The sequence below is a fragment of the Amphiura filiformis genome, chromosome 4 (assembly GCF_039555335.1).
Source record: "Amphiura filiformis chromosome 4, Afil_fr2py, whole genome shotgun sequence".
In the NCBI taxonomy this organism is placed as follows: Eukaryota; Metazoa; Echinodermata; class Ophiuroidea; order Amphilepidida; family Amphiuridae; genus Amphiura; species Amphiura filiformis.
The window spans coordinates 34,341,206-34,368,083 of NC_092631.1; the positions used below are offsets into that span (position 1 = coordinate 34,341,206).

General features: G+C 36.9%; 1 protein-coding gene across 1 annotated transcript in view; it reads left to right on the plus strand.

Annotated features, from left to right (window-relative positions):
- Positions 1-24,313, plus strand: part of LOC140150150 (sodium-coupled monocarboxylate transporter 1-like) — a 29,348-nt gene extending 5,035 nt beyond the window's left edge. Inside the window, exons 2-15 of the mRNA XM_072172154.1 lie at positions 2,649-2,973; positions 6,001-6,066; positions 6,248-6,367; positions 9,678-9,832; positions 10,907-11,047; positions 12,930-13,059; positions 13,497-13,585; positions 14,422-14,534; positions 18,187-18,257; positions 20,242-20,328; positions 21,867-22,054; positions 22,514-22,614; positions 23,437-23,573; positions 24,131-24,313. Coding sequence (XP_072028255.1) covers positions 2,649-2,973; positions 6,001-6,066; positions 6,248-6,367; positions 9,678-9,832; positions 10,907-11,047; positions 12,930-13,059; positions 13,497-13,585; positions 14,422-14,534; positions 18,187-18,257; positions 20,242-20,328; positions 21,867-22,054; positions 22,514-22,614; positions 23,437-23,573; positions 24,131-24,313 — 1,906 coding nt within the window. The remainder of the gene's footprint in view (positions 1-2,648; positions 2,974-6,000; positions 6,067-6,247; positions 6,368-9,677; positions 9,833-10,906; positions 11,048-12,929; positions 13,060-13,496; positions 13,586-14,421; positions 14,535-18,186; positions 18,258-20,241; positions 20,329-21,866; positions 22,055-22,513; positions 22,615-23,436; positions 23,574-24,130) is intronic.
- The last annotated feature ends 2,565 nt before the right edge of the window (positions 24,314-26,878 follow it).

Sequence of the window (26,878 nt, forward strand, 5' to 3'; positions counted from 1 at the left end):
TTGGTAACTATTTTATATTTATTTGCCCAATCCATCTCAACTAGGCAATCTAAATTGTACTCACCATTTACATCCCAAGGTATTTTAGTATATCCACCTCACACATTTCCATTATATAGCCAGTAACAGACAAAATATCAAAATTGATGCCTCATTATGACATGTATGATATCACAGACTATCACATGTATTCAAAATTGATGTCTGAATTTGACCTGAACCAATTGACCTATAACCTGACCTTTGATGACCTTATAGCTTTTTTTAATCTCTTTTCCTAACAACACATTATAAAAGATACATACATGGTGTAGTATTAAATTGTCTATGTGGAAGAGATTAGGCCTATTTAATTTATTCAGTGTTATAATCAGTGAGTACATTTCTATAGATAGTATAACAAAGGATTTAATGTATTCTATTCATGTATTCTACTTGGACATGTTCAATAGAATAAATTATGGTTTGTTATGAAACACACATCTCAGTTACCAGGATACAGTAAACAAAAAAATATATAGGGCTAAAATGATTTTCTAAAATGGTTTAAAACCACTTTGTATGTAGAGATATTATATAAGTTCAGGACATGAGATGATGAACATATTTATATACTTTATAAATTTGCAACAAAAAAAGAAGATGGGTACTGATGAAAATCAGGGTATTATATCGCCTTAAGGGGATACTACACCCCTCGATAAATTTGTGTATATTTTTGCATTTTTCTCAAGAACTAATAATACACTGGTAACAAAAGTTATGTATATTATTGGGGCAAGGAATCCAATTACTACACTGGAATTTCAGTGACCTAAGACAAGCGGTTCATTTTTTATGATACGAAATAAGGTACCGCAAGGATGTACCTCATTTTCTATCATATATACTGAACCGCTTGTCTTGAGTCACTGAAATTTCAGTGTAGTAATTGGATTCCTTGCCCCAATAATATACATAACTTTTGTTACCAGTGTGTTATTATTTTTGAGAAAAATGCAAAAATAGTCACAAATTTACCACAGGTGTAGTTCCCCTTAAACAGCTGTCAAAGTGTTTTGCTTATGGATACTATTCAGCAAACACCAAAGTGTTTTAAAAACATGATAATGTATAATTTTGTTGGATTTAGTTAAAACATTTAGTTAAACCGTGTTATACTAAAAAAATAATACAGCATTTTAAACCAAAATTCGAAATGCTATAGTAAAATATCATTTGCCAAACATTGTGTGTACATGTACATAATAGACTTAAAAGTCTATTATGTTAGAATGGTTTGCAGCAAGTTTTGAACAAAATATTTTTTGAATGTTATTTAAACCTTTTATACCCTTGACCCTCACATACCCTTTAACCCGACATTTCCCGTTTTCTGCAATATATTTGTGTTTGCTGGGTAGCAGAGCCTTAAAGGCATTCCTACAATGCACTATGATTGGCAATTTTGATCAATATAACCTAATTTTAAAGGCAAAGTCCCCATTGCCACACACACAAAATGGTGATTTTAAAACTGCAGCCAACGAGCTAATAGTTGAGACTTATGACTGATATTTGATTTTCTTACAGGAAACATTCATATTGTCCCACTGCATTAATTTTATTCATAAGCCTCAATGTTTTGAATGTTAAATAATATGATGAAAACACCAGATATTAGCACACAATCCCAATGCAAGGTATGATCAACCGTACCACATGTGTACAAAAGCCAGACATACCAAGGTCAGAAACCCCATTGGGTTATGGGAATGTCTTTAAACATCCTCTGCTGGGTAGGAATCGAACTAGGCATGTTATATTATCTATTTTCATTTTGCTTTAATATGTAAACAGGGTATCTCTAGCTCGTGTAGGCGCTTTCACGTGATCTTCGTTTGATCACTTATTGACAATAGCCTGCCTATTATAGCGTTAATACGCTGTCAGGTCAGTTACTGATTTAATGGCGGAAGCCCTTTGTCCCGAACAAAAGGTACCTCTCGATGAATAGCATTTCGGTAATTCAAATCGGCACAAAGGAACAATGCGTTACGTAATCTATTGCCACTCTATGTTTATCAAAAGCTCTTTGACTAAAAACACCGGTGTTCCACACACTGTGTGTGTTCTATAAATATAATCTTGTCTTATCCAGCCGTAATTGACAGCAGGTATCCACCTTTATTGAAATATTAAGCTGATTGGTACTTCAAACTTCAATGAATTCAAATTACAGATCAACTCACATAATCCCTTGCGTTTTCGTTTCTGAACAATAGAGCTCCCGAAACTGAGAAGAATGACCCTAAGTATTATCGTATCCTTCATCATATTTGTTATTGATAAGATATACCAACAAAGGTAAGGTGAAAATAATCAAATCTTTGGACACGCAAAACAACTAGCCTGGCTACATGAGTGCAATGCATTCTTTTGTCCTCTCCGCCTTCAGTCACTACGATTGTAGCGGTGGTAGAATCTACGCCGCGAGGAAAATCAGAATACTGTGGGAATCCATTTTTTCACAGGATTCTAACACCACCATTTGATGGTAGAGAACTATAGTTACAGCTTTCTGTTAGCTGGTTTTGACCATTACTTTGACTGTCAAATATTACTTAGAATATTACAAGAACCACCATGACGGATGATTCGGTAGGAACTTTCGGCACCATAGACTACGTTGTCTTCGCTTGCATGCTGAGTGTCTCCGTCTTCATAGGAATTTACCATGCATGCGCAGGAGGAAAACAGAAAACTACCAAAGAATTCTTACTAGCAGACAGAAACATGAATCCGATCCCTGTATCAATGTCCCTAGTCGCCACCTTTATTTCTGCAGTTACTGTTTTGGGAACACCGGCTGAGATATACGTTTATGGAGGAATGTATTGGATATTTCCCATTACTTGTATACCTGCTGGGCTCTTTGTAGCACGTTTCACAATGCCAATTTTCTTCCGTTTTGAATGCATTTCCGCAAATGAAGTAAGTGCAAAGTATAATAATCATCACATTTGGACCAAGCCGGTGGTTATGTATACTGCGCACAAAACACATCGTTATTTCGTAATTACCAAATGAACTTTTATTTCCTCAACTTATATCAATTTGAATGAAAGCAGAGATAATTTCAAATTTGTCCAGTTTTGAAACTTTCACCTTTTACTTTTGAAATGGGTATAACTTGGGGGATAAAGTTAAGATTCTCCACCTAATTTAGTTTTTAGCGTCTTTGACAAACCACTTTTGTTTGCATTTAAAATAGTCACAAATTTATCAAGGGGTGTATAGTAACACCTTAAAAGGTGTTACTATACACCCTTGATAAATTTAGATTATTTTTACATTTTCTCAAAAATAATAACACACTGGTAACAAAGTTATGTATATTATAGGGCAAGGAATCCAGTTACTACACTGGAATTTTAGTGCCTAAAGACAAGCGGTACGTTATTTATGATAAGAAAAGATGTACCTCTAGAATGTACCTCATTTCTTAACATATATAATGCACCACTTGTCTTGAGTCACTGAGATTTCAGTGAAGTAATTGGATTCCTTGCCCCTATAATATACATAAATTTTGTTGCCAGTGGGTACTTATTTTTTGAGGAAAATGCACAATTTATCAGGGGGTGTACTTCCACCTTAATAAAAGGTTGGCGTATCTGTTTTTATATACATTTGTGATGGGTATTAATAGTCAAAATCCCATATTATCATGGCTACTGATAGGCTACCTATAATCGATATTGGTATGACCGAGCAAGCCAGACTGAAACACCTTTTACCAAAGTTCACATATTACACCAGGTTATGACAATTATAACATTTCTGATACTTATTTCCCGAAAGTCTTGTTCTAGTTTCGCAGTAAAAATCACACAAGTTCCAGGAATTTCCAGATTCTGTAAGTGGGATCCAGTGTGTAATTTGTATCATATTGTGAATTTCAAAAAATCAAGATTATTTGATATCAGAAGGACATTCCACGTATTCAGAATGCATTATTGAATACATAAATTCAAAACCCACCAAAGTCCATGGGAAAAGAATACATGAATTCAAAACCCACCCAAGTCCATGGGAAGTGATTTTTAGAAAAAAAACCCGTGTATCATTTTAATTCCTTCAGTTAGATTTACCTGGTCCATATGACAAGTTTTACGTGCAAATGTATTAGGTATGACGATTAGCATTTCAGAGACTTCGTGGGGTTAATTTTAAATTTTGGACTTGGGTGATTTTTTGAATCATATACAAAGACAATAATGTTGGAATGAGATTACCACTAGTAAGATAATACAAAATAAAGCACACAGGTATGTATAATGTTGACAAGTATACTGCCATGTAATATAAACCACACACTTTCCTTGATTAAACCCATTTTTGTTTCAAAAAGTCACTCTCCAGCTATGAATGTGTTACAAGTGGACTTTTATTCATACTTGATTTTAATCAATTAGTTATACGACTCAAATCCTGGACTTGGGTGATTCTTTCATACATGCTGTTTTCACATTCTCAATACACAGAGGATGAATTTGAGTTGTTCTTTCATACATATGACAGGCCTATGTGTAGCAACAATCTCCCATGCGTAACTCAATTTGGCTAAAGTATGGACTTGGGTGGGTTTTGTATTCATATATTCAATTCGATATGTCTAATATGCTCTCATGTCCCTCACAAAATACCGTGCAAACGTTGCTATCTGATTCTTAAAGTGACCTGTTTCACATTCACGAAGTCTTGCGGTGGGTGTGATTTGATTTGATTTGATTTGATTTTACTCAGCATGTTAAAATGGATATACATTACAAACATTATATTGCACTTACAGGTAAAATACTTATTACAAACATACAATTTTTTACATACATAATCCATTGCACCATGCCAAGGATAGCCCCTTAAGCTTAAAACTTACTTCCAAAGGGGTCCTTATATTACTGAAAAAAGATATTAAAATATAAGAGGGGTAAAACACACCAAAATAGAAAAACAAAAAACAAAGCATTGGAGCAAATACGTGGAAGTCGAGAATTGGTAGGGCACAATAAACTCCCGATCAACACTAATAATTCTTAAATTCGTTAGTTCTGATTGCCTTTATATCTTAACAAAATTAACATAGACTTGTAACACCCGGGGTCCATTTTACTAAACTTTACGAAGCTTCATAACTATGTCTCGAAATCGTTCGTCACTTACGATGAGCTATAAGTTCTAATGTATTCCACTAAACTTTACCTACGAACTGCACCCGTCGTAAGTAATATGGATTTTATACTACAGGGACCCTTAATAATGTTGCGTCTATAGTATTGGGTATTCGTAACGGCTACTTGATTTACAAAGGGATACAAGTTTAGTGAAATGGACCCCCCGATAACTGAACAGGACTTTGACTTTCAGGGTCAAATCTGATTTTCCTGCAGTATTTACTGATCGAATAATTACGTGGGCTCTTATCATTCTCATAATACTATTAGGAGATAGTGTGTGTAGGTAAACAATGGTATAAAAAAACGTTGACAACGTACAGAAAGCAGCAAGTTTAAAAGGCACCCACCTCGGCTCACCTTTTGAAACTTGGTCCCATTTGTAAAAGGTACTGATTACAATTTAACATAGTATCAACTTTTCCAGAAGTGTTATGTATCTTTAATATGCCGATGCGATATTAATTTGTAAGCATTCTGAAACGACCAGATGGGTTATTATCTTGTTCTTGTTTTACAATATTAAGGTGGTACTACACCATCTGATACATTTTTGACTAATTTTGTGACTATATGTTAAGAAATGAGGTACATTCTAGCGGTACCTCTTTTCTTATGATAAATAATGTACCACTTGTCTTGAGTCACCGAAATTCCAGTATAGTAACTGGTACCAGTGTGTTATTATTTTTTTCAAGGGGTGTAGTACCACCTTAATATAATGTGTAACTTGAGTACTGTAGTCTTTACCATTTTGGTATACTATGTAATGTTTTCTACACAGTACCTGGAAATGCGCTTCAACAAATTGACACGTTTGTGTGCATTGTTAACCTTCATGGTTCAAATGGTAAGTGACGGGTATTTTTAATTAATTAATTAATTTATTTATTTAGTTAGTTAGTTAATTATAAATAAAAAAAATAATGAAACTCCTCTCCGGAGCAAACATGACACACAAATGATCAGTAATTTACCACTATTTAGACCAAATAATGTCAGCCAGATGAAACTACTTTCTCTCCAATCAGTTTATTTACATGGGTCTCGTAATCTACGCACCAGCTCTAGCCTTAAATCAAGTCACGGGAATCGATCTGTGGGGTTCTGTGTTAGCAACTGGACTTGTGTGTACCTTTTATACAACTATCGTAAGTATACTTCTAATTGTTATTGTGAAGTTCATTTTCAATAGGCTCACATTACCTATTGCTGGACGCTAATAGTACGGCGTATAATAGGGTATTTTGATTGATTAGAACTACTTTTTCCCTGAGTATGAGCCCATCCACACCACCACTGAATAAAAATTCCTTTAAAAAAGGAATGGGGCGCCCAATGTGAGTTTGGACGTGATATGGTGAATTCCATGGCATGGTGTTTAGATTTGATATTATAATGATCTACTCAGGGAAGAGTAGAAGATGATCAATGCAAATGTGTTTGATTGGGGAAAGTGTATCACAGGACCGTTTTGGATGAAATAAATTGAATTGGAATGAAGCTGTCGTGTCAATTTGCGATTATGTGGGGTGGGGAGTTCTGTTTTTGGGGCATATTGTAGTGATGGTATTGCTTCAATTGCTAATACACTGAAAATCTAATAGAGATGAAGGATAAAAAAACACAATTACAGATCATTCATTCTTCACAAAAGTAGCTATGGGTATACAATGTTTACAAGATAAGAACGTTAATGTTTTGTACATGAACGTAACGTCTTTGATACATAGTTGTTAACACACTGGAAATCTGACTAGAGATTTACAATTTGACGATATCCAAAAGAATACTTAGCATTGAAGAATTAAAAAAAAAATTACAGAACTTTCATTTGTTAACTTACACATAGCAATGATTAACAATGTTGACTAAGGAATTCCAAATTCAACAGTTTAAAGCCATATTATAACATTTGCTGATGAGGACGCCCTCAATATTTTTCAAAATTCTGTTTTTTACACAATTGTTATGTACTTTAGTAAACCAACATACCCTGTAAAAATGTAGGTGCCCCAAATTCCATTGGGTGAAGGAAGTTTTTGATAGCCAAACAACTAATCACCGATTTTATTTGAAAGCAGGAGGAAACCGGAGATCCCGGAGAAAACCTGCGAGAGCGAGCATGGGATCGGGATAAACCAAATGCACATGAGTCCTTGGGCCGCAGCGGGGCTTGAACCCGGGACCTCAGTGGTGGAAGGCGAGGGAATAACCGCTGCGCCAACTCGCCCTCCATGCCTTTCATGCATCCGGCATACAAAAACGGTTATTTCTTTATTTGGGTTGAACAAATTTATTTGCAAAACAAAACTAATTTAGGCACATTTACTGCAAAATACCTAGATAAACAAAACCAATTTAGGTACATTTACTGTAAAATACCTAGATAAGCTTGAAATGTGTGACACGTTTTACATAATCATCTATTTACTTTTCACTAAACCGAATCAAACGCAATTTGCGCTGGTATGTAAGAAACGGACTGGGGTAGACTAGACAAAATTTCAAAAATTCAGCTTTCATAAGGCATTTGTTAATAAAAGTTGATAACCTATGTATCATTACTAATTTGGACTGCTGAATCCAAAAACGGCCTTCAAAATGAAACATGCTCCGATTTTGCTCACTGGCATATCAATTATTATCCGTCTGGTCATAAGGGGCGCACCATTTGATTTCCGGGGGGAGGTGTGGGAGTTTTTTGAAGAAAAAAAACTTCGCCCACTAGCGAGACAATTTTATTTTTGCCTCACTGATGAGTAAAAAATTCTGCCTTTCCCAAACTCCCATGCCCCCTGAGAATCTAATGGTGCGTCCCTAAGGATAATAAAAATATAAATTTTGTGCGTGTACGACATGTGGTTGTGGAGTTTTGTGCCAAAAACGGTCGAAGCAATTTTCAGGTTGTACATGGGTCAAAAATTCAAGTTGCTGCGATTTTTATGAAACTTGTACCAAATTGTTTGTCTAGTTTGAGTCGCTTCAGGCAGTAGGTTTCCACTAGACTAATTCCAATCAGCCGTCTACACTTTGCATGTACTGTGTATGCTTCGTAGTGACGACTGATTATCTTACAGCCAATATCATGACGGACTTCTGAAAACTATTCAATGCGACTTCAGTTGTGCGCCGTAGCGCGACTGACTATCGGCGGCCGCGGACTGCGTCGCTGTACCGCGCCGCTGTGACAAGATCACGCTCTGAACTTCTAAAAACAACAAACTCGGTCAAAAGGTCAATTTGGATACAACTGCGCATGCTCTATGCCACAGGAATCCTGTTGCAAAATCCGTCACTTTTTTTTCACGTAGTTTTCTCAGTCGTCAATCCAGACGGTTGACGACTGAGGGCAGCAGTCTAAGGTTTCCACTACCTGTGATGTATGCTTACGTTGGTAGACCTGATAAACTGATTTAACAGGACAATTACCATTTAACCTAAAACCCAAAATATTCCGCTATATATATGTCAAATTCCGCTGTTTGCCGCTTTGTAATTTTTACGATGGAAAAATTCCAATAAGATTATTACAATATCGCAAGACAGAGACTGGGTATTGCCGGGATTGGTAATTCTATCAATATATGACCCATGCTGGTGAAATGATAGTTTATTAACTTGATTTCACTTTATTATGTTGCATTTTGAAGCCGATTCTATTATTTAGTTCATGTATAAAACATTTGTTTTCATTAATTTTGCTTTTTAAAGCTTTTTCAGATCATTTGTTCTCTTTTCAGCAAAATTGCTTTTTCCGCATTTCTTCCCGAATTCCGCGATTTTCGCTTAAAATCTGCAACGCAGAGGACTTCTGACTTGTATTAACCTTATAGACTTGTAACCTTTTCTCCACATAACATAATAACTTTACATCACAGATAGTGGAAACCTATCTTTTCTTACTCCCTGAAGCTATTCAAACAATTTTGTACAGGTTTCATGAAAATCAGAGAAACTTTAATTTCTGACACCTGTATAAAAATGACCTTTGACCCCTTTTGGCACATAACTCCGCAACCACATGTCGTACATGCACAACATATATATATTTGTGATCCTTATGACGAGGCGGATAATCTGATATGTCAATTAGTGAAATCGGAGCATGTGTAATTTTTGACCCCTGTATAACCCTATGGGGTCATTTATGGGGTCATTTTCAGGGTCGTAGACTCAACATAACGCTTGCTCACCACATATGCTCACCACCTGTCCTAGATTCAGCGGGTCCAAATGAGCAAAAATAGCTAGGTTATCAACTTCGCCTCAAAAATGCTCCATCAATTTTATACAAGCACACATTTGAGATTTTCCTCTAGACTCATGTTCTTTATGATTCCAGCACGTTCTTTTTTTAGTTATTTCAAAATAAAATCGTCCGGTAATTTTAGAAAATGTTTTCCGAGAAACAACCAAGAACATTTTTTTCAGAAAGTATCCAATTTTGATTTATTACAGGGTGGTATGAAAGCCGTGTTATGGACTGACGTATTTCAAGTATTCGTTATGCTGGCAGGATTATTTGCTGTTATCATTGAAGGCTGTAGACGTCTTGGTGGCATGGATGTCATGTGGCAAAAATGTGACGAAGGAGAAAGGCTTGAATTCTGGAAGTGAGCTTCTTATCAGTGGTCTGTATTAAAATTAAAAAATTTTAAGGACGTCCATTAAACAGTACACTCACAAATGAAAAGCTTATTTTCAAACCGTGTTAAGTCCACAAACATAATTATGTTTCTGATTTACATGTGCGATATTGCTATGGGTTGTGATGCTATAGGTATTATAATTTTAGCTGGATGCGCCATTACAAAGCAAATAGTGGATCGATGCACAGTAACACACAGGCACAGCACGGTGGCTCAGTGGTTACGGTCTTGGATTCATAATCTGAGAGCTTGCTTTACGTGCGTGGGTTCGAGTCCCCGTCCCGCCACCGTGTTGCGCCCTTGGGCAAGGCGCTTTGTCTCGCTTGCTTCACCCCACCCAGGTGCAATGGGAAACTGTTAGGGGTAGTCACAGTCGTTGTACTGATGAACCCTGCGCCATTTGTAGGCAGCAAACGTGGTTCCGACATATTCTAATAACGGCGGAATAAATGTAAAGCGCTTTGAGGCTGTTTACGGCATAAAGCGCTATATAAATATCTACATTTATTTATTTATTTATTTATTTAACAATTTTTTTAGCCCTTTGATTCCCAAATGAGAATAATAGTCTGCATATTGTTAACCAGCATTGTTGTGGTAAATAATGGTACAACTCATTGTTGCTAATGTCAAATTTGTCAATGTCATTGTATCACACAAGTAAATGAGAAACATGTGGTTGTGTGGACTTAACACGGGTTGGAAATAAGCAATTCAATTATAGGCATACCTTAGTACCTCATGAAAAAAACACCATTATTTATTTTAGATGTACCGATTCTACATCTTCTGATCTTTAGCAGATTGATCCCCACCTAGAAATCAACACAAGCAATTCAACCAATGGGTTGGAACAACCAGTGGTAAACATCATACTCTTTTCGAAACTTACTGCGATTAAAGGTAACGCTCTCTGTACATGGAACCCACAGCTTAACGTCCACTTCGAAGATCTTGAGTGCTCCTTCTCTGATTAGGGCAATTAATATCTATTTACTTGCTGCTCCTAATAGTTTTCTATTGTCTTTTTTTTTAAAGTTTTGATCCCGACCCAACGATACGACACAGCTTCTGGACCCTTATGATAGGTGGGACCTACGTAACAACTTTCACGTATGGCATCAACCAAGCCCAGGTACAAAGGTATCTCACTTGTGGAACGGTAAAAAGAGCTACAATGTAAGTCTGCACCAGAATTATAACTTGATCAGTTTTTGTATATGGCCAATTCGCTGGAATAGTGTGATGTCATAATACAGCCTGTATGCCTACTTTGGTTCAAGGACATGTTCCCAGTCATGCACGGTTCCTATTGACTTTGTGTTGATCAAAAGAAGAAGTTTACATCCACCTAAATGGCATTATCTCGAAAACTAGACAGTTTTAAGAGCTAAAAACTTGTCCAGTTATAGTAATTAGTAAAATAAATCATAATATCCTGCTTTCATGTCTTAAAAATGTGAAGCTTTGTCAGAAATTATCATGTTCTTTTTACCAACTGGTTGGCTGTCCTTGAGAGGTGCTTGAACCAAAACACTTCAAATTGTATGCATGGCTGTCTTTATCCAAGGTGACGATGTAATGACTATTCCAGCGAATAACTTGAGAAAGTATGAAGCTTGATAAATTAGAAACAGAAAGTCCGAAAAACTGCAATTGTTTTCCAGATAATCAGAAATATTGAGATTAATTTGTGTTTAGCACATTCGTATACGACGAGGAAGAGGACGTCCACCAACATCTTGGACGTGAAGCTGGTTTCTAACCAAGGAATGCAGGGTGCAACGCACTTGGCATCAGATAGAGTGAGATGACGTACTCTTGTGAAGACCACAGCAGCGCTAAACAGCGCCACCTGACACAGAGAGAGAGATACAAAAGATATAGCTATTTGGTCCTTGGCTATCCGACCTAGTGATAGTATGCTAGTTACAAAGATACTGATTTATTGGTACTGTGGCAAAAGATCTTCCCCCTTCCAAGAAAAAATCACTCACATGGGTCTGAATTGACAACCCTTATCAAGCCTTAAAAATCCCGAAACCAATCGTTATCTTACTCTTATGGAGGTACCACACCCCCTGATAAATTGACTAATTTTGCATTTTTCTCAAAAAAAATAACACTGGTAACAAAAGTTATGTATATATATTATAGGGGCAAGGAATCCAGTGAATTTCAGTGATTCAAGATATAAGTAGTTCATTATACATGTATATGTTAAGAAATGAGGTACATTCTAGCGGTACCTCTTTTCTTATCATAAATAACGTACCGATTGTCTTGAGTCACTGAAATTCCAGTATAGTAAGTGGATTCCTTGCCCCTATAAAAATACATAACTTTTGTTACCAGTGTGTTATTATTTTATTTTTATTTATTAAGGGGTGTAGTCCCACCTTAAGGGCTCTGGTATGAACGTTTGCACATTATTTTTGGTGGGACATGAGAATAAATCAGACATATCGAATTGTATTCTGAATACCAAGAATGTCCTTCTGATATCAAATAATTTTGATTTTTTTAAATTCACGATATACATGATATAAAACAAATTTTATGCAAATTATTAAAAACTGGTATTTTTGACATTTTACAGTCATCGAAGTAAAATTTATGAATCTAATGATATTTATTTAAAGTGTATGTAGCTGGGAGGTATAGCCGACGATCATTTAAAAATGTTGATCTTTCGTATTGATCTTTCATAAAACACCTAAGAACAAAAATTGTGTATCTTCAATAGGAAATGTCAAAATTTTCAAATGATCGTCGGCTTTTTCTCCTAGCTACATACACTTTTAGTTCATATCATTAGATTTATGAATTTTACTTCCAGGACTTTTAAATAAAAAAATAAACAAAAATATCAATAATGAATATTTCCCATCAAATTATTTGATATCAGAAGGACATTCCTCGTATCAGAATACAATTCGATATGTCTGATGTGCTCTAATGTCCCACAAGAAATACTGTAAAAATGAGCCCCTAAAATTGAAAACATCGAGTCTATTGTAGTCAGATATTTTCGTCAAAATAAGTTTTTGTCATTATACAGAGCACTGGGTCTAGCTATGTTCGGAATGACTTTTGTTATATCATTAGCATGTGTAGCCGGATTGACCATGTATGCCTACTACAAAGACTGTGATCCCTTGACGTTAGGAAGAGTCTCACAGAGTGATCAAGTAAGATATAACCCCTTGTTAGGGTTATTGATTTGAAAGGGGATTTCGTGATCCACAGCCTCACCCCTTTCTCAAAAAAGCTTTTTATAACCACTGAAACCTCTAGCTACATAATGTTTATGTACAAAACATTTCTTGCAGATTTTAATTCGTTCAGCAAAAATAAATATAGTCAAAATAATTTGAATTACATTCTTATGAAATTACAACACTGGTCTATGGAGCTGTGTAATACACTAATCATGTATAACTCGCAAACGTAAAATCGGAATCAACTGAAATTTTGTGAATAATCTTTTTCTTTGATATCTGCTGAAAATGTCATAAAAAGAGGATGTTATCACGTGTTCGTGACATGTTTTTCTTCTCGAAAGAAAATGATTTATTTAATTATATCGGGAAAAAAAAGAAAGACCATTATGTCTGTACTTTTTCAGTTGATGCCGTATTTTACTTTGGATTTATTCGGTGATTTTCCCGGTCTTCCTGGGCTCTTCACGTCAGCAGTATTTAGTGGCGCTCTTAGGTAGGTACCATGTTTAGACCATCGAGCTATTAACCCGGGGGCGGGGGCACTAGACTTTGGAAGTAACGGGGATGTGCGGACAGCAGTTCGAACTAGGGGTTTTTCGGCGAGAGCCTAGACACAAAAAATAGGGGGTATTTCGGTGAGAAGGCCTCCAAAATGGGGGTCTTTTGGTGCGACAGGGGGAAATCTTATCAAAAAGGGGGATCTTTGGGAAAAAGGGTCAAACTATTACAGTTGATACAAAATTTTCAAAAATTTGAAAAATTGAAAAATGTCATCAAAATTTGAAGCAAAACAATTAAAAAACTGGGTCATTCGTTGAGAAACTTGACAAATTTTTTTGAAAAGAGGGTCTGTGGGTGAGAGGGAGTTCAGTCAAACCAAAAAGGGGGTCATTGGATGCGAGGGAGTTGAACAATGGGGTCAATGTGGCCACACATCCCCGTCACCCATTTTTAGCGAGTGCCCTCAGGGCTATAAATAGCTCGATGTTTACACATGTACTACAAATAGACCTAAAGTCGAGACACGATTACATGTAGTATTTTGATAAAAACGGATGTCTCAATAGCTTCAATGACTCGACGCCACTTAATCATATTCATCAATTGACTACAAATAAGGTTCTGCACTTCATGCAACCATTTCAAAAGCCTCGAAACTGAAAAACAAGATAGGAGTATGCTTACACAGAAAAAACCTATATAATTACTATTTAACATTGAACTTAAAAAGGACGATATACATATCAAAAAGTAACATTATATCAAGTAGTTACAGATATTGTGTGTATATATATATACATGATATATATTTTGAATTAATTGAAACAGTTCAGTATCTTCAGGTTTAAATGCATTGTCAGCAGTCACGACAGAAGACTTTGTCAAGATGTTCTGGAAGAATTGGACAGAGGATCGCTTGGCATGGATCAGCAAGGGTGTAGGTAGGTGGTCGAATTCAATTAAAAGTGTACACGGGCCCTTTTTAAAAGTCCAAAATAGAAATGCCTTTACAATTCTTTCCTTTTGACCATTGATTGAAAGCAGTTGGCCTTATAGGAACCAAAAGTGAAAAATAAATCCAGAACGTGTGATAGTTAATGTGACATCATAATGCACATATCAAATGCATCCCCGGCCCCTGGGGACCCGGGGATGGCCGGGTCGTGGGCCGTGGATTTTGGGTTTAAAAGTTCAAGTCCCGGGTAAACACCTGGCCAGTCCCGGGCCCACCCGGGCAAAACTCTCAGCCACTCCCCGGCCCCCCGGGGCGAATATCCGATGCAAACCGATGCAAACCCCAGGTATTCCTCGGCCCAAGTTCCCGGCCCTGAGCATCGGATGTAGGCCTGGATCTACATATGGTTTTAATATCGCGGGCTCAAAATTCGGTATTCAGGTATGTCTACACTAAATGGACTGCCGATTGCCGAGCTCTGGACATGCTGGGAGGATTCAAACGCTTCAAATATAGGCCAACATGTGTGTTCCATTGCAAATAAGGCAGTTACTCACCTTGTTGCGGAACATCTAAAAACGATAACGAAATTAGGCTACCTAGATTCTCGTCACTAGTGCAGAGCAGCGTAATTCTCAGAAATAGGCCTACTGTTTCCACTTTCGGACCAACGTCTATTATGTCTGATGACCCTTTTTCTGACGAGCACACCGTCGAAGGAATTTTACGTTACATATATCAATGTCGGACCCCAGTCACCCGACTCTCCCAATATAGTCATTTGGTGTATTTTTCATGCTTTACAGTGGCAGGGGAACGGGACAAGAGGGGGATCCCTGTGCCATCAAGTGCTATATTTAATATGCATGCTTGTTTTAAATATATTACGAGGCATGAATGGCGGGTCGGAAAATGCCGGGAATAAACCAGGAATATCGTATTGACCGACATGTAGGTAGGCCTATAATGATTAAAACATCAAAGATATGAAAGAAACAGATCACTGCATTTACATCTGTCCACGATTATACGGGAGTGGCGAATGCTCGATCTTTGCATGAACATTTTAAGCACATAATATTATATATGATTTTTCTTATGTCAATCCAAAATGCAACTTCAATAATTATAATGAGGCTATTCTGTAAAGGTCCAATACCCCATCCAAATAAGCCTACCTTGTATCTTGTTTAAAATCAAATGACCATCTATATGTCAAATTTTTGGCGCACTAGTTATTAATATTTTGTTTCACGAGGTTGTCATTTTGGGTAATATTGAAAACATCCTTTCAACGATTTGTGATATTGTTAAACGCTTCAACATGAAAATATAACATAGTTTTGATATCTGTATATTAACACAAGACATTGAATTCAATTTTTATATCATACACCTATAATTATTTTTTAAAGAAGAAAAATACGGCCATGTAGCAGTCGATCGCAGATGTCACAAAGGTATCATGGATTTTTTTATTATCACGGTCAGTTTTGTCTTTGAGTGTAGGCCTAATAATGTAAAACTTTACTCTCGGCGGGTGGTTTTACTTTAAAAACAAACAAACAGTACATTTGGCATAAATAAGCGTATAGTAAGCTCTCGTTTGCACGTTCATGTCAAGAAGCCAGTGTGGTCTTGTTGTCAAGAAGCCAGTGTGGTATGGTTAAACATGTTAACTATAGAGCCCCGCTAAATAGCAGATACAAGTACTATGGCAAAATTTGGAAACAACAGCCAAGATTTTGTTTTTGGAATGGATTCATATGAACAGTAATATTAATGTGGCGACTCAGTGAATTATTAATATACATCCAGGGCTCAAGTACGGCCAATTGATAGGATTCCCTGACCCATAAATGTGGACATCCTTACTAGTAAAACCACGGCCCATTTTACTGGTTGGAAAACCCCGGGTAAGTTATGATATAATCCCGGCCCGGCTTGGGTAAAGTCCCGGCCCACTTTCCCGGTTTTTTTACCGACGTCAAGTCTTATACCAGTCCCGGCCAACACCCGGCTCCCCCGGGATACATTTTGAGTCAAATCCCGGGTCACATGATGTCAAGTCCCGGACCATCCCCGGGTCCCCAGGGGCCGGGGTTGCATTTGATATGTTCATAACCCAATGTTACCTACAAATACCACTAGGATGCTATCGCAATACTTATCAATCTAAAACAAATGATATATTTCCAAATGCTTTTTTCGTGTATTGTAGACCACAGAGTGCAAATAAAATGCTAGCTCAAATTGTATTTGTAGGTAACATTCGGCTACCAAAAGTTGTAGATGCGTTTTAAAATACTTTAAGAAATATATCTAAAAGTGGTGCAAAGCGTATGATCGAGGTGAATAAGGACAATACAGAAACGAAAGCCTATAGTGTTTAATACTTTTGAGTTATGGCCCTAAACAAGTCGTGTACACTTTTCATTGGATTCGACCAGGTACAATTTAGAATCATACACTCATAGAACCACATAACCAATCAGAAAATTCGTTTGAAAAACATATCTTCCTATATAAACTGTACTTACGCGCAGTGCGACGCGCAGTGTGTTCGCATCGCGTAGCATCAATTCATTTACTTTGAAGAATCTTAGTGATTTTTTTGTTATAAAATTAGCAACTGTGAATAGCATGATTGTTTTCTCGTGTATGAAATACAAAGTTCGTATTACTTGTTGGGGTTGCTCGAGAAATTGTACAAAATAATGCACTTGCGCTGAGATGTTGATGCATTGAACGCATCAACATTGCTTTGTCAAATTTCACCTTAATCAAGCAATTCGCCCTGCGCAGCGCAGTTATTAAGCTATAAATGGGCCAGTCTGGTAAAAATCTGCAGGCGGTGGCGAATGCGATATCGCCATTTTTGACGTCGCCATTGGATTAACACATAATCATGAAATCTTCACAAACAATTCTAAATGTGTTATGTAGTGTCAAAGCAAAATTATATTACTCTAAAACCGTTGGGGTTCGACAAAGTACCCCACTGTAAGTATGTTGTTTTTCAATTTGTAACTGCTAACCGGTTATTTTGAATGGGCTGTCAGCCTTGTATTTTCGCCAGCCTCGAACGTCACGTGTTGCGTGTCCTATACCGCCTGAAAATCTGGATGTGTTGGTGCGGTGGTAGGGGTGTATGGACGTATGCGCGTGCTAGACATTTATAATGATGTGTAGATGTTTTGGTGGATATAAAATAGACGAGAAGTGATTAAACTACAGCAGAATTTTCAATTGAATGAGCACAGCCTGACATAGTCTGACTATTGTTTTTTGCGTACACAGCTCGATGTACAGGGGTGTGTGCGGGTGTGCGTGTGTAACGCGGAAGTGAATCCAACACACTCGTGATGGGTTAGTATTGTATCCAAGGTCATGCGTTCACGTTGTAGTTTGAAATACGCGATATACGATCGCGGTTGGATCGTATGGCTGTTGAAAGCTGCGTTCATACATACCCGCTATCTAACAGCGTGCGTGATTGGTCGAGAGCCGGGTATAAACGACATGAATTCCTGGTGGCCCGGATGTGCGATCGCGGGGTACGGAAAAAGAATGAAAATCAGGCTTTAAAAAAAATAATTATAAATATTATTTACGTTTCGTTTGTTCCTCTTTTCCAGCTTTATTTTATGGACTTCTGGCCGTGTTTTTAGCTTATGTCGTATCTCTAATGAGTGGATCAATTTTAGTGGTAGGTGTGGGGTGTATGGTGTACATTTTAATTAATGGCATAATAACGATTCAAGGTTTTCAGATAATAAAATAGTGTCACACATTTTAAAGGCCCGTTCAGTGATTTGTCCATCCGGACGATCGTAAAAATCATCAAATTTCAGATTTAGGTACCTGCCATTGTCATCGATGTGCTAGCATAGCCTGTGAGTTGTTCAGCCGAAAGCCGTGTATTTAAGACAAAATAAGACATTTCAAATGATTCTGTAATTTATATACTGACATTACATAAAATAGGTACATGTATTTGAATGAGGTTTCAACTTGGTCAATTCTACTGTATTCTTCGTTTTTTGCCAATTTTTTTATTTCAAAAACACCAAATGACAATTTGAATGTCTAATGCTTCACTTTTAAGCAATTTATAAACATGTTTTTTTACACTTGCGCTAAGATCACTGAATGGGTCTTTAAGTCAGTTCGATTTGTTCTCATTGTGTTTGCTGATTTCTAGCTGCAATTGACCAATTGACTCTTGAAGATTTGGAAGTCACAAAATGCAAGATTTGGCGCCGTACCCATAATTGTATTGTTGTTGGTTTTTTATGTATATATAATACGGTTGGTCCTTAAGGACACGCACTAACAGCTTGTAATCTCATCTGTGTAAAACATTGAGACCATACAAGCAAGATGCACAAGCCAAGCCAGTATTAGGCCTGTGTGCTCAACCTCGCCGATTAACTCTTCGGCGTGCCCGGAACCTAAGCCGCAGACCCACGCCGATGCACATATGCTGAGTAATAAAATACTGTTGCGATATGCACTAACAAAATGTGTGTCTGCTCGATGAAAAGCCATGTTCAGTCACCCGTTCATCGGCTTGATCGGCCCAACTCCTGCATTTCTCGCAACCGGCTTATAACACTTGACAACAATAGCCTTACAAATTAGTCCTTGAGTGCGTTGATTCTTTGCCGGATTATATCGACTGATCCGCAGATTGCTCACGGTGAGTAAACTCAAGTAGGTACTACAATAAACATTTATATAAAGGTTTTGAATAATGAATGACAAACCGCTGAACAAGAAGATGGCAAGATGTTGCGAACTCGATGCCCATAACTGCTCGTGATTTCGCAACCAAGGATATGGCTACACTATATTAATTCGTCGGCGTACTACGGCTTGAAACTGCAAGCCGCAGGAGAGCCATCGTCGAAATGCTCCGAGACGACGCAGATTTAATCGGCGAGATTGAGCACCGGGACCTAAACCGAGACCATTATTATATCAAGTATTATGCCTAAACAGTCTCAGCCAAAAAGGGCCAAAAAGGCATGCTGGCATTAGTTTGCGGTTAAAGCCATATTATAACATTTGCTGAGGAGGACGCCCTCAATATTTCTCAAAATTCTGTTTTTACGCGGTTGTTATGTACTTTAGTAAACTAATATACCCTGCAAAAATCAAGACTTGGGGTTCTGTAGTCAAAATGCGAGAGTTTGAATAAACCGCAAGAACCGTCGTTTTATTATTACGATGGAAATATTAGTCGAACGCGTACACGATGTGCATTACACATTACGTACATGGCGTGCGGGCAGTCGTGATATATCAAAAGACACGACACGACTCACGTTCGAATGAGTGGCTCGCATTGGCGACATATGCGCTGGTATTAAACAGCGATTTTCTTTGTATTGCCTCCTCTGTTTGGTCCCAAATTAAAAGAGGACATATCTGACAGTATAAACTAACATTGTGTACCAAAAAATACAATTCTATTTCTTATGGAAATGTTATAATATGGCTTTAAGTAGGAAACGGAAGAAGCAGAAAAAAGCAAAGAAACCCAATTCCAACAATTAATTAAACAATTTTACTGTTAACCTATGGGGATGAGACATGAAATGATCGTTCTTTTCCTTGGCCCCAAATGGTATTCTGTCACTGTTCCTCATAACATTACACTCCCATAATAAGAATGGCCTTGTTTTCAGATTGCATTTACTCTCTTCGGCATGCTAGGTGGACCACTTTTTGGACTGTTCAGTTTAGGAATGTTCTTCCCATGGGCCAATTCCAAAGTAAGTAACGTATCACAGCAAACAAAAAACGTTTTGAAACCTTTTAAACGGATTATATTTGGGGCGTTTGGTTTTAGTAAAAATAATAACATTAAAATGTCGGGTTGGTCTACACGAAATGCATGGTGGTAATGAACCTCGAGTCGTATTATGTAAACAGCTTGCGTAGAATGCGGGCTAAGTACGCAAGTTGTGAACTTGACATTCTGAGGGGGTACTACATACAGTAGAAGGTACTATATCATGAAAAGGACATTTAAATTTGTTAACATTAATTAACTTAGAAGATCATTTTAAAAATCTACATGTAACGTTTGTTTGGGAATTGTCAACACTTACAAAATATTATGAATGTTATTGAAAACGTTTCATATACTAGTATTAAAACTCGGCTTTTCAACGTTTCGGGATACGATCATTTAAGGTGGTATTTTGCATTTTTCTCAAAAAGTGACTACACACTGGTAACACAGGTTATGTATATTATAGGGACAAGGAATCCAAAAAGACAAGTGGTTCATTATATATGTTAGAAATGAGGTACATTTTAGCGGTACCTCTTTTCTTATCATAAATAACGTACCACTTGTCTTGAGTCACTGAAATTCCAGTGTAGTAACTGGATTCATTGCCCCTATAATATACTTAATTTTTGTTACCAGTGTGTTATTTTTTTTTGAGAAAAATGCAAAAATACTCGCAAATTTATCAAGGGGTGTAGTACCACCTTAAGATGATTTTTTTTTTCAAATCCAATTTTGTTTTGCATACTTATTGGTCAAGTTTACACACATTCTAACTCATATCTAATTGAAATCATCCAAATTCGTTGTTTATATAGAACAACAACAACAACAAAACTGCATTTATATAGCGCCTTACGAAACACCTCAAGGCGCTTTACAGAGAATATACTAAAATACTTAACTTACAACTTAATACAACTTAAATTATACAACAAATATATTACAAGACGTGAATAAAATACTAGTTAAAAGACCAAATGTAGAACAACAGTTACAGTTTGTTTCTTTGCTGATTATTATTCTTTGGATTCCGGTGGATGTAACATTGTCACCCCTGGGCAATTCGATAATTTCAAGGGTCATAAATATGTATATAGTTTGATCAGATCGTAATTGGCGGGAATTGTTAGGTTTTGACCACTACGCCGAAAAGTAGACCCAGGTTAAGAGTGATATTGTTGACCTGTCTGGTCCATGTTGTGCGTGTTAAATAAAGCATAGACAAAGTATAGGACTTTAATAATAATTTGTGATACTTCTGGTGAGTTATCACAAAACAGTTCTCAAAATGACATATATTTAAATTAATCCGCGATGTTATAAGGCCCGCCGATTGCGAGTTGCGAGCTGTTCAAAATATAGTTTTAAACATGTTCTTGATATTATTTCACATCGAAGATAATTACAAATTTTGGAGGATGCCACTGAATTGACACATTCTTGAATCGCTATGCTATCGGTGTTAAATAATATTCCCGTCAAATCTTTCACTAGCCATTTTATACATTTTAGGGCGCTGTAAGTGGAATTGTTACTGGATTAGCATTAACGTGCTGGATAGGAATAGGCGCTAACTTATGGCCACCGCCTCTCTATAGACTACCACTTACAACAGATGCATGTCCATTTAACTTGACAACAACGGCTGCCACGACAACTATTGCTCAAGCCACTCAAATAATAACAACACCAGAACCATGGTAAGATTATTGAGTCACAATCTGAAAATGAATTCCTGGAGCTTCCATTCGCTTAGATCTTTCCTGGTGACATCCCTACATCCCTGCATTGATAATGTCATCTAAATGCATTAATAAAAGCATCTATGATTATTCATTTCCAGTTATTATATCTGAGATATCATACTTGTAATCAGCTCCCGTTCACCCTCCCAACCCACCCCTTTTCCCCTTACTTACAAGATGTTCCTGATCTTGTATATCAAACCTAATCTAAAACAATACAAGAACATCTGTATTTGTTCTATATGATAAACTAATCCCAGACCAGTACATGTGATAACCAAACTGCAGTGTTATATTCATACCGTATTATCCCTCATTGCACGACAGTGCTAATTATTTTTTATGTCATCATTCAGTATTTCAAGCCGATCCTTCAGTACATGAGTATGACTCTTACTCTTTACATTCATTCAGGCCGGCAATAACTAAACTCTACACGATTTCATACTTGTATTACCCTGTCATTGGCTGGTGCTGTGTCATTCTGGTCGGTTTACTCGTTAGTTTCATCACAGGTAAGAAAGGCCGGCTCCGTCCAGTTGATGGAACCGAGCCGAACCGACGGTCAACCGCCGGTCAGGTTTTGATTTCATCCCTTAGACAAGCCAAACTATCATTGAAATTCAGATGTAATTTTGTTTTTAAAAGGAAAAAAAATGTCAAAGATCTGTCAAAATTATATTGTCCAGGCAACATTGTTAGGTGTTTTACTTTTAATCTTGTATGCCTAAAACCTTGTGCTGGGACACTGTTTTTATAATCTCGTGGCATGATGTACAACAGCAGCCTACAAGGTATAACCATGATCGGAACTGCATGCGAGATCTTTGCCATCAGCTACACCTACCGCACAAAATCAATTTCATTTCCTGAGAAAGTGCATTTTCTCCAACCGGGCATCGAACCTGGGAGCTCATGCATGCCAGGGAAAACACAAATTTAATCACTGCAGCCTGCGCTTTTTATTAAACACCAAGAGCTAAATTATGGATTACTACAACAACCACTAAGGGGTCGCTTCAAAATTCAACCGCCGGTTTGAGCCGGTTTCTATTGTTCTAAACAATGAATCGTGGTTCAACCGCTATCAACCGTCGGCCATCCGGCAGTCGAGTTTTGAAGCCGTCTCTAACCATCAAAACTCTTTTTCAGTCAATATACGCAAATATTTTTGGTGTAGCCTATGTTGGATTTGCGCTAAAATTCGACCGAGCGATAGATTGTTCAGTTCATGAATTATATACTGTTTTGAATTGTTTGTTTGCTATGCTGTTTTATTTATATTCATTAAAAACAATTGTATGAATCTGTGTTGGGGAATGATTCGTTATATTCAGGGCCTACAAAACCTGAAGATGTCGATCCCAAGCTGTTTATCTCTGTGGCTGATGCGATGTACTGCTGTTTCCCTGAGTCTTGTAAGAGGGTTTTCAGATGCGGTATACCAAGATATGAAGAAATTGTTGAAAAAAAGGTAAGACCAATTTGAGGATCAAACAATATTTTCCAAGCACGATGTGTTATGTTTCATAAGTTATTTGTGTAACTCCATATCAAAACGATGCACTTGTCGACTGCTACACGTGTCTCATTTCACATAATAGTTAGGAATAAATACCAGACTCATCTGAAGTGAAGGTCACTTCATCAAATCATCCCCAAATCACATGGTAAAGGAATGGTCTCTGTAATTCCTAAACCATGTGACTTGGGGATGATTTGAAGTGACCTCCACTTCAGATGAGTCTGGTATTTATTCCTATCTATTGTGTGAAATGAGACACATATAGCAGCCGACAAGTGCATCATTTTGTATGGATGTACACATTTAATTATGTCCAGGATGTGTAATACCGAACATCATGAACATAGTCGTGTAAATAAATAAGTTTGCAAAATGTAAATTAAAACAGATTGTTTCTAGGGTTTATTCTAACTAATTCAAATCATCAGAACGTAGTTAAAGACCATGATGATGATGATGATGATGATGATGATGATGATGATGACATTTTGACGATGCTGACGAAGAGAAGCAGGAGAAGGAAGAGTATGAGGATGAGGACGACGAGACAGAGGAGAAAAGAAGATGAGGAGGAGGCAGAGAAGGATGATGAAAAGAAGGAGCGAGTAGTGGACGAGGAAAAAGATGCTCTTATTGATAACATTGTTTTATCTGAAATCAGGAAACGGAGCTTGACGTACTTACTATGACGGAAAAGGGAATAGAAGAAGGGAAAATGAAGTTAAAGGACGACGGGAAAATGAGCCATGAATGGAAAGAAGCGGGGACGGAAAATCCGAACTTTCTTTAATCAAACCATGAACATGATGAAGGATCTGACTCTGATTAGAGTCACGCGGTAGCATGACCAGCAAGTGTTAAAAAACGACTGATAAAGACGAATAAACAAATGCTTCCGCGAGGCTATATTTACACTAAAACACTTGAGTCTATTATTCTATGATATATTTCGCTGGGTACAAAATATATCTAAAACCATGCTAAATCTTATTTACTGTCCCAAGTGAAATATTTTAACAACTCATTAATTAAAAAGTGACACCAATCCTACAGTCAATCATTGTTTGATAATAAACATATATATATTCTTGCCTCATTTCACGCGGTATTTAATAGCCAAACTTATTGGAAAATAATACTGATAACTTGATATCCAGAATTTTTCTAGACGGGTACAGCCCTAGCCGCGAATCACGTTCACACAACTTTTGTAAGCTGAGACGTATTTTCGTCTCAGTTTTTAAGATTCACTTTCAAATATATCCCAGCATTTTCTTGGCTACCCTATATACAAATTTTGAACCCCATTCGCCAAAAAAAATCAAGTTTTTCCCAATTCTTTTATTCTTTCCGGAACATAGCATGCATTCATATTACAAAACCCAGGCCTCTAAATAAGAAGAAAAATCCAAGGGTCCTCTGGACCCTTGTCTTTGAAATTTCAAGGGTCCTCATTAATTTTCAAGGGTCCGACGCCGGACCCATGCCTTTGAAATTTCAAGAGAGAGAATTAGCTACGGCGATCACGGTATGTCTAGATTGTAGAAAATTGAAAACCCGGGTTGAAAACTTGATGGGAAACTCAAATGAAAGTGTACTCAGGGAGCTGGACCTATTATGTGAACCAGGTTTTCCAGTGGAACAACAAAACTAGGATTTTCTGCTCTTTGCTTGATTAAATTTTTACGGGTCACGCGGACCCGTAGCGTAGGAAATTTGCGGGTCCGCGCCTACTTCCACGGGTATTTGACGCAAGGACGCGCCTTATTTCGAGCGCTGCAAAACACCCCATTTTTCCCCGCTAATTTATCGCAGTACCGGCTAGATATATGGACTTCTAATCCAAAGTCTGATTTTGTTCGCTCCAGTTCAAACCCGCGCAACATCTGATTTTTTAAAAAGTTTTATTAACCAATTTATTGTCTTAAATCAAGGATAACACATCCATTGCTATTGTGATATTATTTTCTTTATCAAAGAAACATATTTGATTTTCAATCACATTTACTTTGACCATGCTTGACCATAGGCCCTCCAGTGAGGCCTCTCTTACTAAAAATTAACATTTACAATTTGCGATCAAATTGGCAACTACTTAAGGGCTGGGGTATGAACGTTTGGACAGTATTTATTTTGGGACATTAGAGCACATCAGACATATCGAATTGCATTCTGAATACGAAGAATGTCATTCTGATATCAAATAATTTTGATTTTTGAAATTCACAATTTAATACACATTTTATGGCAAATCATTAAAAATTGATATTTTTGATATTTAACAATACTTGAAGTAAACTTTATAAATCTGATGATTTATACTTAAAGTGTATGTAGGTGGGATGAAAAGCCGACGATCAATTGAAAATTTTGACCTTTCGTATTGAAGATATGGATTTTTTTCCCAAAACACAAAAAAAAAAATTAGGTCTTTTGGGAAAAAATCCATATCTTCAATATGAAAGGTCAAAATTTTCAATTGACCGTCGGCTTTTCCTCCCTGCTACATACACTTTAAGAATATATCATTAGATTTATATAATTTACTTCGAGGACTGTTATATATCAAAAATTTGAAAAATATCAATTTTTATAATTTGTCATAAAATTTGTATTATATTGTGATTTTCAAAAATGAAAATTATTTGATATCAGAAAGACATGCTTCGTATTCAGAATGCAATTCGATAGGTCTGAGGTGCTCTCATATCCACAAAAATACTGTCGAAACGCAAGAAACGCTCATTTTAGATCCCTTAAAGGTGTCTTGGTCATATAAAACACCTCTAATTTACAAATCAATAGAAATTAACAATAAAGTTTTGCCACATAATATCCACTTCAACCTGCAACGCATAAGCATTATGTTTATTGTGGTTCCAATAACCTCATTAAACCTTTTGTCAAACATACTTTATAGTACGGAAGCGTCTAGACGCCAACAACCGCCGTTCAATGTGGCGTCGAAGTGACGTAATAATCGGATTAACTACCATAGCAATAGAGGAATAAAAATTGTTTAGTATATCGCCCTGCACTACAAGCAGATTGCACTAATCACTTGTGTATGTCAGCAAACATAGATTTAATACAATACCGCTCTTTTCAAAGATATTAATCTTACAGCTGCGAGTGATCAACCTTTCTTTGACATCTATGATTCAATGCATAGGTTACGCGTGAACGTTGAAGTGCAGGGCGATATATTCTAAACTGTATTCTTCTTTTGCTATGGCAGTTAATCCGATTAATTA